Source organism: Mastomys coucha, unplaced genomic scaffold, assembly GCF_008632895.1.
Source record: "Mastomys coucha isolate ucsf_1 unplaced genomic scaffold, UCSF_Mcou_1 pScaffold16, whole genome shotgun sequence".
Lineage (NCBI taxonomy): Eukaryota > Metazoa > Chordata > Mammalia > Rodentia > Muridae > Mastomys > Mastomys coucha.
In genome coordinates, this window is record NW_022196898.1 from 49,819,911 (window position 1) to 49,834,228 (window position 14,318).

The window sequence follows — 14,318 nt, forward strand, 5'->3', positions numbered from 1 at the left end:
ATTTGGGAGTGAGGATGCTTTTAGAAGCCACGCATCCTTCTCCTTCTGTTCTCTATTGTTCATGCCCTGACGTCATTTTCCAGTGAGGACAGTTCCTCAGCTAGCACTGAGTACTAACTGACTCAGACTGTAGACTCATGGAAAACAAAAAGACACAATGGCTTACGGCATTCGTTGAATTTGTACTGCTATTGAAGGAGAGATAAGAGCCAGGGTAGGTGCAGAGGTATGAGCTTTGTTAAATATTTGAAAAGAAAACTCAATTATACACGCATGGCTGCTTATTAACTCAATGTAGCATATGAAGCACAGCTTTATTACTTTTAAAAATGTACACTGTGCAAACTACAAAGTGCTATTATTTCCCTTTATAATAAAATTACCTCCCCACAGTTCACAGAACTCAATCCTTTAATGATTTTTTTTTTACTACAGGTTAACTATTCTGCTGCATTCATTTCTTTATGTAACTATTCTCTTGTTTTCAAAGACACATGGAAGCAAATTTCAGTTCAGATCTCACCAAATCTCAACTCTGAAACAATAAATAGCTACTAAATAACAGAGCCACTGAAATTATGATACAACCACAGGTCTGTCTCACTGTATGCCACAGAAGAAATCCCAGATAACATTGGATGAACTCTTTGTTTACACAAAAGATTTTAATCTGGTGCCTTAGAGAGGATACATCTTTTATTTGACACATTAAAGCTTGGTTAAGTGGGCTGAACTTGGTGGCTTGCCACCATAATGTGACACTTGGGTGATTGTTTGTGGAGCCCACCCTGGCCCAGGAATTATTCTTGTTTTGCTCTGAGCACTCCAGTAGACAAGACATCTTTTATGAACTCTGTACTTGGAGACCCTGAAATGAGACTCCTGTACACTATGGACAGATGTCACTACATGGTCAGCACTTACACTTGGCTCCACAGTAACAGACCTCAGTCTCACATCTAGCCCATGGTGAGATGCAGCTTGAAGATCTTTAAGCTTAAGACACTGGGTTAAAAAGGAGAAAAAGAAAAAAGGAAAAAGGAAAAAGGAAAGAAATTTCCAATAGCCTGAAGGCCAAATGCAGTTTACTGAGAAATTAAACATGAGATACCTGCTTTCTGAACTAATTAACTAGCATCTCTCTTCAAGGGGCTGGCAAGAATTGAACGTTTGCAGTTTAGCTCTTCTCAGAATTTACCGTAGACAAGCTCCTGGAGGACGTAATGCTGTTTGCTTGCCTGCTCACATCCTTCAAAGACACTCCTGTTTATGGAACAAAAATCCCAAGAAGAAAAGACTACTTACAAAGATAAGAGAAAGACTACTGTTCCCTGGAGGTTGACCAGAACAGCTAGGGTCCTCCAGGAGCGGATGAAGTACCCTAACAGGGCATACTGCGCGATGCCAACAGCAAAGAAGAGACCACCAATCGATCCTAAAGCAGAGAAAAGAGAATTGTCACTGGAGAAGGTTACCCACGGCACCCTTTCCAACCTGATCAATGTGCATGTCCTTCTTTTGAGACATCACCCCTGGCCTACGCAGAAGAGGGCAAAGACCACATAGCACCCAGCTTCTAATGATTATAACACCAAGAAGGGCCAGAAATCTGGGGAATAGAGGAAGGGCAGCTGAAAACATGTATCCCGTGTGGACAAGATGGAAGTTCAAGGCTTTCTGTACTGGGTGTTGCAGTGACTTCCATCTGCACCTGGGTCTGAGGCTGGAGATATTTTTTTCAGTAGGGGTGATGTGGCTTTTGGGTCATGCAGTTCCTGCAGTGCTGATCTTAGTCTTATTTTATTTATTGTCATGTGTGTGTCTGTGTGTGTGGGTTTGTGTGTGCCGCAGTGCACTTGAGGAAGTCAGAAGGTGACTTGTGGTAGCCAGTTCCTTCTTTCCACCACGTGGGTTCCACGGATCAAACTCTAGTAGGCTTCTCAGAGAGGGTCTGAATGCACCGAGCCACCTTCCAGCTCCTGGCTCTTAATCTTTATTACAGAGGCCATTCCTGAAAATATTATCTTGAACCACCCCCAACTCCCCCCTCTTTTCTCTGCTTAATTTATCACCATCAGATACATGACTCTTTACATTTTTCTTGTTTCTCACCTGCCTCTCCCAAGTAGGAACACAATCTGTTTGAAGCACGGATTTCTGTTGAAACACTAATGGAAAAATATCAACTACAGAACCGTAAAGAAGCCTATGTTTTTAAAATAAGTGTTGAGATAAAGATTAAATGCACCAGCTTGCCTGATGTTCTTGCAAATTCTGTACCTCTGGCACTTTCTGTACCTGCTTTTATCACTGTGGGCAGGTTATTGAGTTTTGTTGAGAATAATCTATTGTGTGTGATGTTTTATGAAACAAGTATCATTATTAACTGCACACTGAAGCAAGAAAATAGCTTGCGGGTTAGGGGAAGGTATCTCCAATACTGCATGTTAGATACAGCAGAGCCAGGCCCTACACAGGGTCAACCTCACTTGGAGCCGTTCCCATATCCTTTCTCCTCTCTATGGAAATGCAGGGTGCTTTACTGTTTTCTGAGACAGGACCCTTTTGTGTAGCCCTAGATGTGCTGGAATTCACTCTGTAGACCAGGCTGGCCTTGAACTCACAGAGATCTGACTTCCTCTGCCTCCCAGAAGCTGGGATTCTATGATACTCTTATAAACAAATATTTTCTTTGATCTTTGTTCATAACATCACTTTATGAAAAAACATAACTTGTATATTTTTTTTACCCTAGTTAGGAAAAGAAAGAGCCAAAAGGTGTGTGTGTGTGTGTGTGTGTGTGTGTGTGTTTTCAGCATTCTGAAAGCAGGATTTAGCAAGTGAGGGAATAGAGACAATATGGAGTCCCCTGGAAATTTAAGACAATCAATAGCTATTTGCAGATTCATTATAGTACCTCAAATAACACTTGGCTGGCTTCCAAGGATAAGACTTCTTTCTCTGCCACTCAGTATTCACCCATGACCACACAGTCAGGGAATAGTACAGGCTAGTTTCAGAGGGATCAAATTTAAACCCCAATTCTACCAAATACTAGAGCAATGGTTCTCAACCTGTGGGTCATGACCCTTTTGGGAGTCAAATGACCTTTTCACAGGGGTCACATATTAGCCATCCTGCAAATTAGATATTTACATTATGATTCATAAGTAGCAAAACTACAGTTATGAAGTAGCAACAAAGATAATTTTATGGCTGGTGGTCACCACAGCATGAGGAGCTGTATTAAAGGGTCACAGCGTTAGAAGGTTGAGAACCACTGTACTATGGTGTGATTTTGAGCAAGTCACTAAATCATCTTGAACGTCTGTCTTCTCATCATTGAAATAAAAACAACAGTGGTCTCAAAAGGCAGTGTTCATTATTAATAGCTTCCAAAAAATAGTGCTTGTTATACAAGTGTTTATATTAGTAATCTCTCAACTTTTCCCCTCACAGTGATGGAGCGTCTGACAGAAATCAATTTAAGGGTAGAAGGGTTTATTTTGGCTTCCATTCTGAGAGGGCTGGAGTCTGTCATGGTGGAGAAGCACAGCAGGGAGTGGTGAGTCTGCTTGTTTCTGTCTGGGCAGATCAGGGAGTGGAGAGATGAGTGTTGGAGCTCATTCATCTTTGTTCTTTTCCACTTTCCTCAATCTGCACTCTCAGCCCGTAGGATGGGGCTACCTTCTTCAGGGTGGGTCTTCCCCTCTCAGTTCATCTTCTCTGGACGTGCTCACTAAAGTATTTCCTAACACAAGTTGACAACTGCAGTTAGCTCCACAGCATCCTGTTAAGGTCTGGGCTTGGGTTTGTATGTACTCTTACCTATTACTCAGGGTCAGGGCAAGGACGATGCCTGATTATGAGTGTCCACATCAGAAGAATTTCTTTCTGCCTTCCTTTCCTCTCTAATTTCAAGAACCCCTCCACCACATTGTACCAGAGGACTGACTATCTTATTACTCCTGTCATTCAAGTGGGGACTACCAATCATGGTTCCCTTAGCTGACGGACCAATCAGAACTTGTCATTTCAAATACTATGCTCAGAGCTCCTGGGTCTCATCTCTGACTGAGGAAATTTTCAGACAGGATGGAGAACAGACACAAGACGCATCTGACTTCCAGGTTTCAGAAATCTCCTCGGCCTAGCTGCCCTGCCCTGAGATGCTGAGCACATGGGTTCCCTCTTTATCCGTGGTCTTTAGAGGTGTGCATCTGTCACAATCAAATGGACATGGTGGGAAAGGGAGATGATTCAAAGGTATTCTGTAGCTCAGTGGATAATCATAACCAGAGGCTTCCAGCTTACACACTGTGATGACAGTAGCGGGCGGAGGGCCGGACAGTAATGCCAATTGTAGGTAGAAAGAAAGTAGTGTTGAATCTGATGGGCTTATAGATGGTCACAGCTAAGGTCCAGCAAGAAGCCACACACACATATCTGTAAACAACGGCAGAACCAAGGAAAAGAGCTGCAGACCTGACATGACTCAAATCATTGAACATGCGAGCATTCCAAGTCCCTTTGTCATCACAACCCTGGAATCCCATGTGTGATCTACTTAATGTTTCTGTGTCTTAGGGTCTTTGTGCTTTTATTCACACTTGTTTTCCATTTATTTCTTATACATTTCAAGTCTCTTGTTCTGCTCAGTTAGGAGCAGGCTAAGCCTGTTAAATGTTGGCAGATTAGAAGATATCTAGTCCTGACTTTATTTTGTAAAAAGCACCAGTGACTGCCTCCGTTTTCAGACCCAGATCCTGAAGCCATGCTTGGGCCTGTGTCCCCATCTCTGCTGGTCCCTCTCCAGGTCATGGCCATCCAAATCTAACCCAGTGTCCCTCCTCCCTCTCTGCTGCAGTTCCCACCTAGTCTGAACCTAGTGAACTAAGCTCACATAGCCAACTACATGGCTCCTTTAAAGACATCTCTGTTTTGATTTTCTTTTCTCTGTGGTCAAATATCCATGAGAACAATCTGGGTGAGGTTCCATAGCTCCTTAATGTAACATAAGTCCCGTGGCCTTCATCTGCATTCTAAATAAAAAAACCCAAATTGCTCGTGCCGCTCACTTTGAGCCAGGCACACGTGATCCACCCTCTCCTCATTCCTCTTTCCCTCACCCTTTCCTTTACCTTTTCCTACTGCACCATAGTAGGACCTCAGACCTTGGTCCTTGCCATTCCAACTGCAGGAATTTCATTTCCTGAACTGCATGTGCTCAGGTTTTCCTATTCCTTCAAATCTTAAATCAAACACATACTGTGAGGTTTTCTCAAACCAGCCTGCTTAACTACTCTGGAAATTACTATCTGGCCCATCACATTGCTCAGTTTTTCTCATTGGCCTTAGAATTCTCTGAAATTGCTTATTTTCTCAGTTTCTTCTAATAAAAAGAGAGTCTCCATGACTGCAAGCTTCTGAAGGTGGGGAGGCAACCAGTAGTCCTACAGCTAGGGTCAGTCACATCCACAGCCAGCTAGGGTCAGTCACATCCACAGCCAGCTGGGGCCCCAGTCAGCCACATCCGCAGCCAGCATGGCACAGTAACCCTAGTGATGCAGAAGTGGCACATCCCTTAGCTGTAACCAGTTTGTCACTAATCAGCCTTAAGACCTGCTCAGCAAGAAGGAAACCATGCCTGGTACTAGAAACTCAGTGTTAGTGAAGACATGGCTGTTGGACAAGTCGCTACAACCACTAATTTACTTAAACAGCATACTCTATAACAATAATCTATAACCCTCTGTCCCTATATTGACAAATAAGTGTAGTGTTCATCCCTCATCAAGGAAACACCTCTCTGCAACAGACACAAGTACAGAGAAACACAAACGACCACAGAATCATGGAACCCCGGTCCAGTGGATACAGCTACCGAGCATTCCCTCACCTAAGGCTCATGGGACAACACGGAAGAAGGGTGGAAAGACTGTGAGAGCCAGAGGATGGGGGTTGGGGCGGTTACTGTGAGAGTGTGTCTCCTAGAAACGTTAGAAGTTACACCCATAAGGTCTCACCAACATTACTGCTGCCCAAGGTAAGCTGAACAATGCCAATATCAGTGGACATGCCAAGATGGACAGGGAAAAGCCCACGAGGCCTCAACCTTGCACACAGAACTATGGGGAACTGAGGCAAGCTGGGAAGGGCGGGGAGGTCCTCCTTAGGGAAGAACACCCCAACTGCTGTCAAATGGTCAGCCCTGAAAAGATACATGTAAGTAACATTATACGGACTGATGGGGTTATATTTAGGAATATATATGCATATTTATAAACATTTACGTCTATGCATACAATAACAATAAAAAGGGCATGAATTTGAAGAGGGGTGAGAGGGAAGGTAAGGCAAGGGAGAAATGTAATTATAATCTCAAAAAAGTTTTAAAAATTAGTTCTAAAGGGTAGAAATGGCATTCTCTAATAATTTTGTCATTTAGATACATTTTTTCAATCACAAGGCTAATTTTGTTCCCATATTGACACAAAAATATTGTTTGCACCAATTACTGTCAAGTAAATGAAAGTTTTTTTTTAAAGAAGAATCTTCAAAAGTTATCAGTGCAAATCTATAATCTAAAAGGTAGAAGTTTAGATATAGGTATTCTTCTAAGACAATATTTGAAGTAACATAGTGTGTGTGTGTGTGCGTGTGCGTGTGCGTGTGCGTGTGTGTGTGTGTGTGTGTTTGTGTGGCATAGGGGTGTGTGTGGAGGTGCTTGTGCCTGTCCATGTGGAGGCCAGAGGCTGATATGTGTCTTCCTCTATTGCTCTCCACATTATCATTTGAAACAGGATCTGTCACTGAAGCAGAACCATTGCCACTTCCCCAGCAGAGGTGAGAGACATACACTGTCATGCCTGGCTTCTTATGTAAATGCTGGAGAATCTGAAACCAGCAAATATTTTACTCTCTGAGTCACATCCTCAGCCCCTAGCCCTTATGCTGGTTACTTTTATGTCGATATAGCACAAGCTAGAGTCATTTTGAAACAGGGAACCTCAGCGAAGAAATGTCCCCACAGGGCTGGACTATTGACAAGCTTGTGGTGCATTTTATTGGTTAATGATTGATGGGCAGTGACACTATGGGGCTGGTGGTCTTGGGCACAAACAGCTTGAGCAAGCCATAGAGAGGCAAGCCAATAATAGCGCTCCTCCACGGTCTCTGCATCCAGGTTCCTGCCTTGACTTCCTGCCCTAATTCCCTGGGTGTCAGACTACAAGAGTAAAATGAAATAAACCCTTGAATTTTGTCACATTGTCTCATCATAGCACTTGAAACCCTACCCAAGACAATCTAGTGAGATGGCTCAGCGGGTAAAGGTGTTCGCTGTCAAGCCAGTTGGCCTGAGTTCAGTCCCCAGGTGCCACATGATGGTAGGAGAGAACTGACTCCTGCAAAGTTTTTCTCTTAGCATGTGCATATGGACACACGTGCTCACACACATGTGTGTGTGAATGCATATACACACAAAATTTAAAAATGTAAAAATTTTAAACAATTCTTTTTTACTGGATGTGTGGTCTTGAGGGGATGTTGGAATTATTAGAAATAATACAAAATATGGCTTCAATGTAGAAATTTAGCATCATTTAGAAATGTTCTGACGATGCCCTCTATTGACCAGAGAGAGCAATAAGGATGAGGAAGGCCATGAACCAGAAGTCGTTAGGATGAAGTAGGGCCTCAGGAGAAGGAGTCTCCTGTCCTTGCCCTGTTTCCCAGTGTAGGGGAGAAAGTGATGAGTGCTATTCTGAGCGAATGGGTCACTCCCCACAGTCATCTGCAGACAGGTCATGAGGTGGGTGGCCACCTGTCTGTGAGGCAAGCCCAGGGAAGGCTCCCACCAGGGAAGATGAACATCATGATGCCTGACACCTTGAAGCACACACCCGGGAGAAAGCAAGTGTAAAGCAGGCTGAGCGTCCCCAATCCCCAAACCCCCGACCCCAAATGTTCTAAAACCTGAAACAGTTTGAGAGCTAACACAACTCCTCAAGTGGAAAAAAAATCCATTCTTTACCTGGACATGATGGTTTGAACCCAAAATAGAGACACTAAAAATGCAGCATAGCATCACCTTCAGGCTATGCGCATAAAGCAGCTAGGAAATGTACATGTACTTTGTGTTTAGAATTGGGCCACATCTCCAAGGCATTTCATTATGCATAAGAATGTGGAATCCGGAACACTTCGGGTCCCCAGCATTAGGGTGCGGAATATTCAACCTGTAGATATTAAGTGCCTCAAGTCCAAGTGCGTTTTCTGACTCCCTTAAACCACTCACATCCAGAGCTGCAGAAGTGAAGCAGTACCTGCAAGTGCCCAGTAGGCGGTGCCCACGCACTCGTTTAGCAAGACAAAGGCCACCAGGGACATCCCTCCATTCATCACGCCCACCAAGAATCGAGTTACTGCAAAGAATTCATATGAGGGGGAAAATCCATTTGCGATAGCAAATAAGATGTCAAGAGCAAAACCTGGGAAGAGAGGAACAATATTCAATGACCCAGAAGCAAGACAGCATTGGAAGAAAACAATAAATTATATTCATCAGTTTGTAAAATAAACCTTTGTAAACTTAAATGTCCTGAGGGTTTTGTTTTTGTTTTTTGTTTTTTGTTTTTTTCTACCAATTTGCCTTGAAAATGATGAAGAAAAACCAAGGCCTGCTTTCTTTGTTTTATAATTTCTGTCAATCACATACCATTTTCAGTTATTTGTAATAATGCTAGAAATTGAAAATCCTCGCTCATATTCGGCCTGTCAAGACAGCTACGCCAGGTCCTATAGAGCTCATTTGAAATAAATCAACACAGAAAAATACAGGGAAATGGAAGGGAAGGCTGTGGCAATCCTTCACTGCTCTCTTTAGAAGCAGGGCAGAGATTACAATTTGGGGGTTGCAGAAAGCACTGTCAAAAAAAAATGTCTTTAACAAAAAATATCTGGTCTTAGCCAGGTGAGCTCATTCCAGAAAACTGCTTGGCCAGAGTCAGCACTAGCGCTGCGTGGCCTCTCGCCAATGTAATAAACAGAAGCTTTCTGTCCACCTGCGAACTCACAGAGAACTTTAAGGAAATAACCTCCCTTGGTATTTCCATAAGAGTCTGAGGAAAAGAAAGCCCCTTATTCAGTGTACGCATATGGTGACAGAGTACCTGTGAGATAGACTTTTTTCCTTCCAAATCGATCTGAAAGCTGACCAAAGGAGATAACGCCAACAAACACACCACTGAAGAAAAAGGAGCTGGCCGCACTGACTTTGTAAGATCGGTTGGCAATTAAAAACCACTAGAAGAAAAAGAAAGGAAGAAAGAAACAGAAAGGAGACAATTTAGGCCACAGACAGTGAACCAAATTACATATTGTAATAATATATAAATTATAAATTACAATATATGCAGTAAACTAGTTTAGTTTAGTATACAGCCCAGACTGGGACCCCTCACTGCATTGCCACCATTAGCCAGAACCTGGTATAATATTCATCTTAGACAATATCCAAGGAGACGGCTTCAGAAACACTGGAAGCCATAGCTGCCCTGGTATATTTCCAGAGTATTCTTCATACACTTCTAGAAGAACTGAACACAGCATGTAAGTGCTAATTGCATGTCTGACTGTTGACTGCAGCTTTGTCCTGAGTCCTTGGCAGTTTTTGGAGAGGAGACGCCTTGCTTTATTTCTGTTTTTCTGATGCCTGCACATCCCATGTCACATAGGAAGTGATCAGTGAGTAATTCTTTCATTTAACAGATTAGTGTGTTTAAAATTCCTTGAATATGTTCCTCAGAGAAAATTAAAAATGGGAAGTGGGGCTAAAAGGATGGCTCAGAGGTTAAAAAGCACTTGGCTACTCTTCCAGAAGACCCAGGTTTGACTCCCAGTAACCACATGGCAGCTGACAACTGTTGGTAGCTCCGGTTCCAGGGAATCCAATGCTGTCTTCTAGGTTCTGAGGGTACTGCAGACATATGTGCAGGAAAAACACTCGGCACACACCATACTCATAAACAATGGGATATTATTCAACCTTTAAAGCTAATGCAGTCGGATTCATGCTACAACCCAGATAAACTCTGAAGACATTATAGTAAGTGAAACAAGCCAGGCACAAAGGAATAAATACTGCATGAAGCCAGTCACATGAGGTACCTGCAAGAACAGTGGTTACAGGGACCAGAGGAGGAGCAGCAAGGGAGCCGTTGTTTAATGGGATCAGACTTTCCTCTAGAGACAGACAGTGGTAATGCAGGATAATGTGAATATACTTAAGGCCACAGAATCATACACTTAAACATTAAAATGGCCAGCTTTGTGCCATGCATATTTACCACAACAGAAATTTCTAGAGTACGATTATCTACTGCAGGACAATTATGAACTTAGATTCTGAGCAGCAGCATCTTCTGACACCCCGCCTAGTGATGGTTAGTAGTAGAGACCAGTAGAGTATGTCATAGGGATAGTAACCTTGGAGGGAGCAAAGATATTCATATTTCATCTCCCCAGTACTCTTGCAGAGTCACCCAAGAGCCCTTCTCATTGAGAACGCTCAAGGTGGCACTGTTCTGGGCTGCCTGTCTCTGTATTTATGTCACCCATTCTCCAGGGTCTGACACTACTTATTAGGGCCCCCAAAGCACATCTAGTCTCTCTCCTTGCTCTGTGTCTCCTATAAGCCTGGACTGATGAAGGTCGACAAAACAATCCTAAGGCTCATGACAGACGGGGGATAATATGTGTCAGAATGTCATATAAGAGTCATGAAGAGAGCTCTGGTATTTGGAGAAGAGTTTTGTTCTGTGAAAAGTGAATTTGTTTTGGATACACCAGTAGTTCTGTAGAAGAACGCTCAGCTCAGGAGGAATGGCTATGGCAACATTCTGAAATGGAAAAGTGAGACATTAGATGCTATGATATCCTAGAGAAGACAGCTCAGCATCCATCACAGGGTCAGCCCTGCTCCTGTGACAGACAAACAGGACCAAATGGAATTGTTTTTAAGTACAATTACCCTCCTAGTTCAGACACCTGTCATAGTCATCATGTTCTTAACGTTTTTGCTTACATGCCTTTAAACACTGGCTTGCAACTTTAGCCTTTTTTCTCTGTTCTTTAGGGATTGCCAATCTGTTTACACGGTGAAGGTACTTAGGTGGACACTGAGCTGGGGCTGTTAATCAGGAAGAAATGAGTATTCTGTTGACTGTAGTTACCAAATTTCTCATATCCACTAAAAAGGCTACAGTACTATCCCTCAGCTGTCAAACTGGACAATGATTTTAGGAAGAAATGGCCCAAGGGACAGTTAGCCAGCAAATTCCAAATCCTCATTCTCAGGCTGCCAGTTCCAAGTGTCAAAGTAATTTCTATTAATCTTTCTTCAAGTCAATGTTGGTTAGGCTAATGCACCCCCATCACTTCTCCTGGAACTCATTCAAGAATGACCAGAAAAACCGAAAAGCGGATTTTTCCAATGCTAACTAGAGAATGACTAGCTAGAAGATGGTATCTCCCTAGCGGAGTTCCATGAACTGGAGTGGCTGAGGCAGGCCATCAGCTGACAGACAGATTTCCACAGCCCTGTCCTGACTCTGTTTTACATGTTTTGTTTTCAATTTTTCTAAAGTATCACTTAAATTCTTATTACTTAGCTACCATGTGATCAAAAGGGTTTTACTTTGTCTAAACTTGATTAAGATAAAGAAAGACAGGATCCCTGTATCTTGAAGACAATATGCAGATTTAACTATCTGGAAAAGGTTGGAAGCCTAGATCAGCTGCCAGCTCATTTTCTTACCCTATGGTTGATATTTAGTGTCAGGATAAAATCCAAACCATGAAATCACCAGGACACAAGAAATTAAACTATAACAAATCAAAACACAATGATGACTCTGATAGTCTCAAGAAACATTTTAGTGAATCTTTAGATTTTAAAAATCAAAATGTATAAGTTATTCAAGTTCTTATTGGCTAGAGATTATTAAAGTAGTTACTCCCTTATTTTTGTTAATGGCTTTAAATTTTAAAGCAATTAGAATTATAATTCTCTATACACTAGTTCATTTCAAATTGAAGAATTGCTTGCAAATCCAAAATATAAAAGTCCCACTTTCTTTCCATGTATATTAATAGGAAAGAAAGTCTTATAAAGACAAATACTTTTATCCCTTCATGTTGACCTGACTAAACAATCCTCATCTATTTTTGTGCATGTATTCTCTCTAATCACTAAATAGAATCCACGAGTATTTGTTGTGTTTATTTCAAAATGGGCTGGAAGGGCATGGTGGCAGAACCAGATAGCATAGTTCACTCAGCTACAGAAAATAGGCCTGAGAGGAAATCAGGCACAGAGCAGGCCACAACCAGGAGCAGATGCCTCTACCATAAAAGATGAGAGGAATGTAAATATGTCCAACACAGGTGCGAGCCAGCACCAGGTGCTCAGCAGAGCCTTCCAGCTCCCAAAGAGGGGCCGAGGTGAGGAGAATGAAGGTGGACTTACTCTTGGCCCGGTATCAGAGGCACGGTTGGGAGAGGGTTTTGTTCAGTCTTCAAGCTTGCTTGTTTACAGGCTGAGGATAGAGGGGATGTCCCAGTAAGGCACTGAAGTCTGGGTACATGGAGGGCAAATCTACCCTGGTTGCAATACAAGTGTGAGACAGAGATGGCAAGCTGATGGTGGTGAGGCCCGAGATATAAAAATCCCACTCCTGCATGCATGCATGTTAATAGGAAAGAAAGACCATGAAGACAGATATTTTTAGCCCCAAATGCTCAGTGAGCCAGGCTGGCCTGGACAGAACAGGGACTTCTAGAAGAGAGCAGATTCAAGTTAGGCGTGGAGAGCTGGTGTTCCCAGAGTCTAAGCCTGGGAACAGGAATTACCACGGAATGGACCACACCAATCAAACACAGAGTGAAGCTTGCACATGAGTTTTAAAGGACGTCACAGAACGTGTCTTCAGCGTGTCTTGAAGGCATCAAGCCTTGTGCTTTATGGAGATGTCAAGTCAAACCAATCACTTCTGACACGGCAGAAATATGATCATCAGAAAAAAAAAAAAAACAAAACAAAACGATGTACTTCTCTAAAATGGACTCCATGCTCAGGCATAATTCTAAAAGCAAAGTTAGCAGCCAAGTCATGAAAAATACAGACATCAAAGAGCTGTCAAGCAGGCAGGCTGCATGCTTCACAGCTAGATAATTAACCAACAGACTTTCCCACATTCTTCTTCTCCTGTCCCCACAGCTACCCTTCTTATGAAATGACAACAAACCGAGGAAAGAGTTTCTATTTTTAGCCCTCAGTCTGTGTTCTGTTCAGGAAACAAGCAGGAAAATCAGCTCTCAGAAGGAAATTAGGAATTAGTAGATCTTGTAACTTAGAGCAGTGGTTCTCAACCTTCCTAAATGGCATGACCCTTCAATACAGTTCCTCCTGTATGGTGACCCCAACATAAATTTATTTCTGTTGCTATTTCAGAACTGTAATTTTGCTACTGTTATAAACTGTGATGTAGATCTGTGTTTTCTGATGCATCTGTGTTTTCCGGTGGTCTTAGGTGACCCCAGTGAAAAGGTCATTCAACCCCAAAAGGGTCATGACCCTCAAACTGAGAACCACTGACTTAGAGAAACAAACTAAAATATTGCTGGGAAGTAAGAAAGGGCGGGGGGGGGGGAATGCTGTGTGGCCGCTGTGCTTAGAAACAGAAGGCTGTCGGGAGGAAAAAAGAAGACATTGTTTTAAAGTCACCTTCCACAGTGGTTTTTATTGTAATTTTTCATTTTTGGCTCACCTTATGTCCCAGGGTGTGCCTCATTCCATGGTGTGTGTGTCTTCCTCCCACACTGCATAGTGCGGGTCCACTCCATCCTCCCCAACTGTCCCAGTGCACAGAAGGACCTCTCCATTAGCATTGAGAGCTGCAGTGTGTGCAGCCCGACTATTAGCAGCTCAAGAATGCCGCAGGTCTGTCTGCTTCATGTTCCCCTGTGGCCTAAATGGCCCACCCTCTCCTACTTTTGTTTATCCTCCTAGTTTATGGTGACATTTTATAGAACAGTAGTTGAGAGACATGCTCTCAAACACAGAGCCCTATTTTCAAAAGGAGCTTTACTTGGTAAGCAAAGAGCTATCTATCTATGCACAGTAGGCTTTTACAAGCATCAGGACATTTGTCTCCTCCAGGGAGGCCTGGCCCTCTCTTGTTCTCCTTGTTTTGGCCCAGGGCAGGTGATGACTCTACATCGCCCACTCACGGGTGACACATGACACACAGCCTGCC

At 42.9% G+C, this 14,318-nt stretch overlaps 1 protein-coding gene across 2 annotated transcripts in view; it reads right to left on the reverse strand.

Moving 5' to 3' along the window:
* Slc22a15 (solute carrier family 22 member 15) overlaps positions 1–14,318 on the reverse strand; it is a 57,518-nt gene that overhangs the window by 24,029 nt on the left and 19,171 nt on the right. For both annotated transcript variants that reach the window (XR_004119731.1, XM_031374992.1), the window contains exons 3-5: positions 9,174–9,306; positions 8,328–8,492; positions 1,306–1,435 (exon numbers count right to left, since the gene is read on the reverse strand). Coding sequence is in view for 1 of the 2 variants with exons in the window: in XM_031374992.1 (XP_031230852.1) it covers positions 1,306–1,435; positions 8,328–8,492; positions 9,174–9,306 (428 nt within the window). In the remaining variant the exon portion in view is untranslated. The remainder of the gene's footprint in view (positions 1–1,305; positions 1,436–8,327; positions 8,493–9,173; positions 9,307–14,318) is intronic.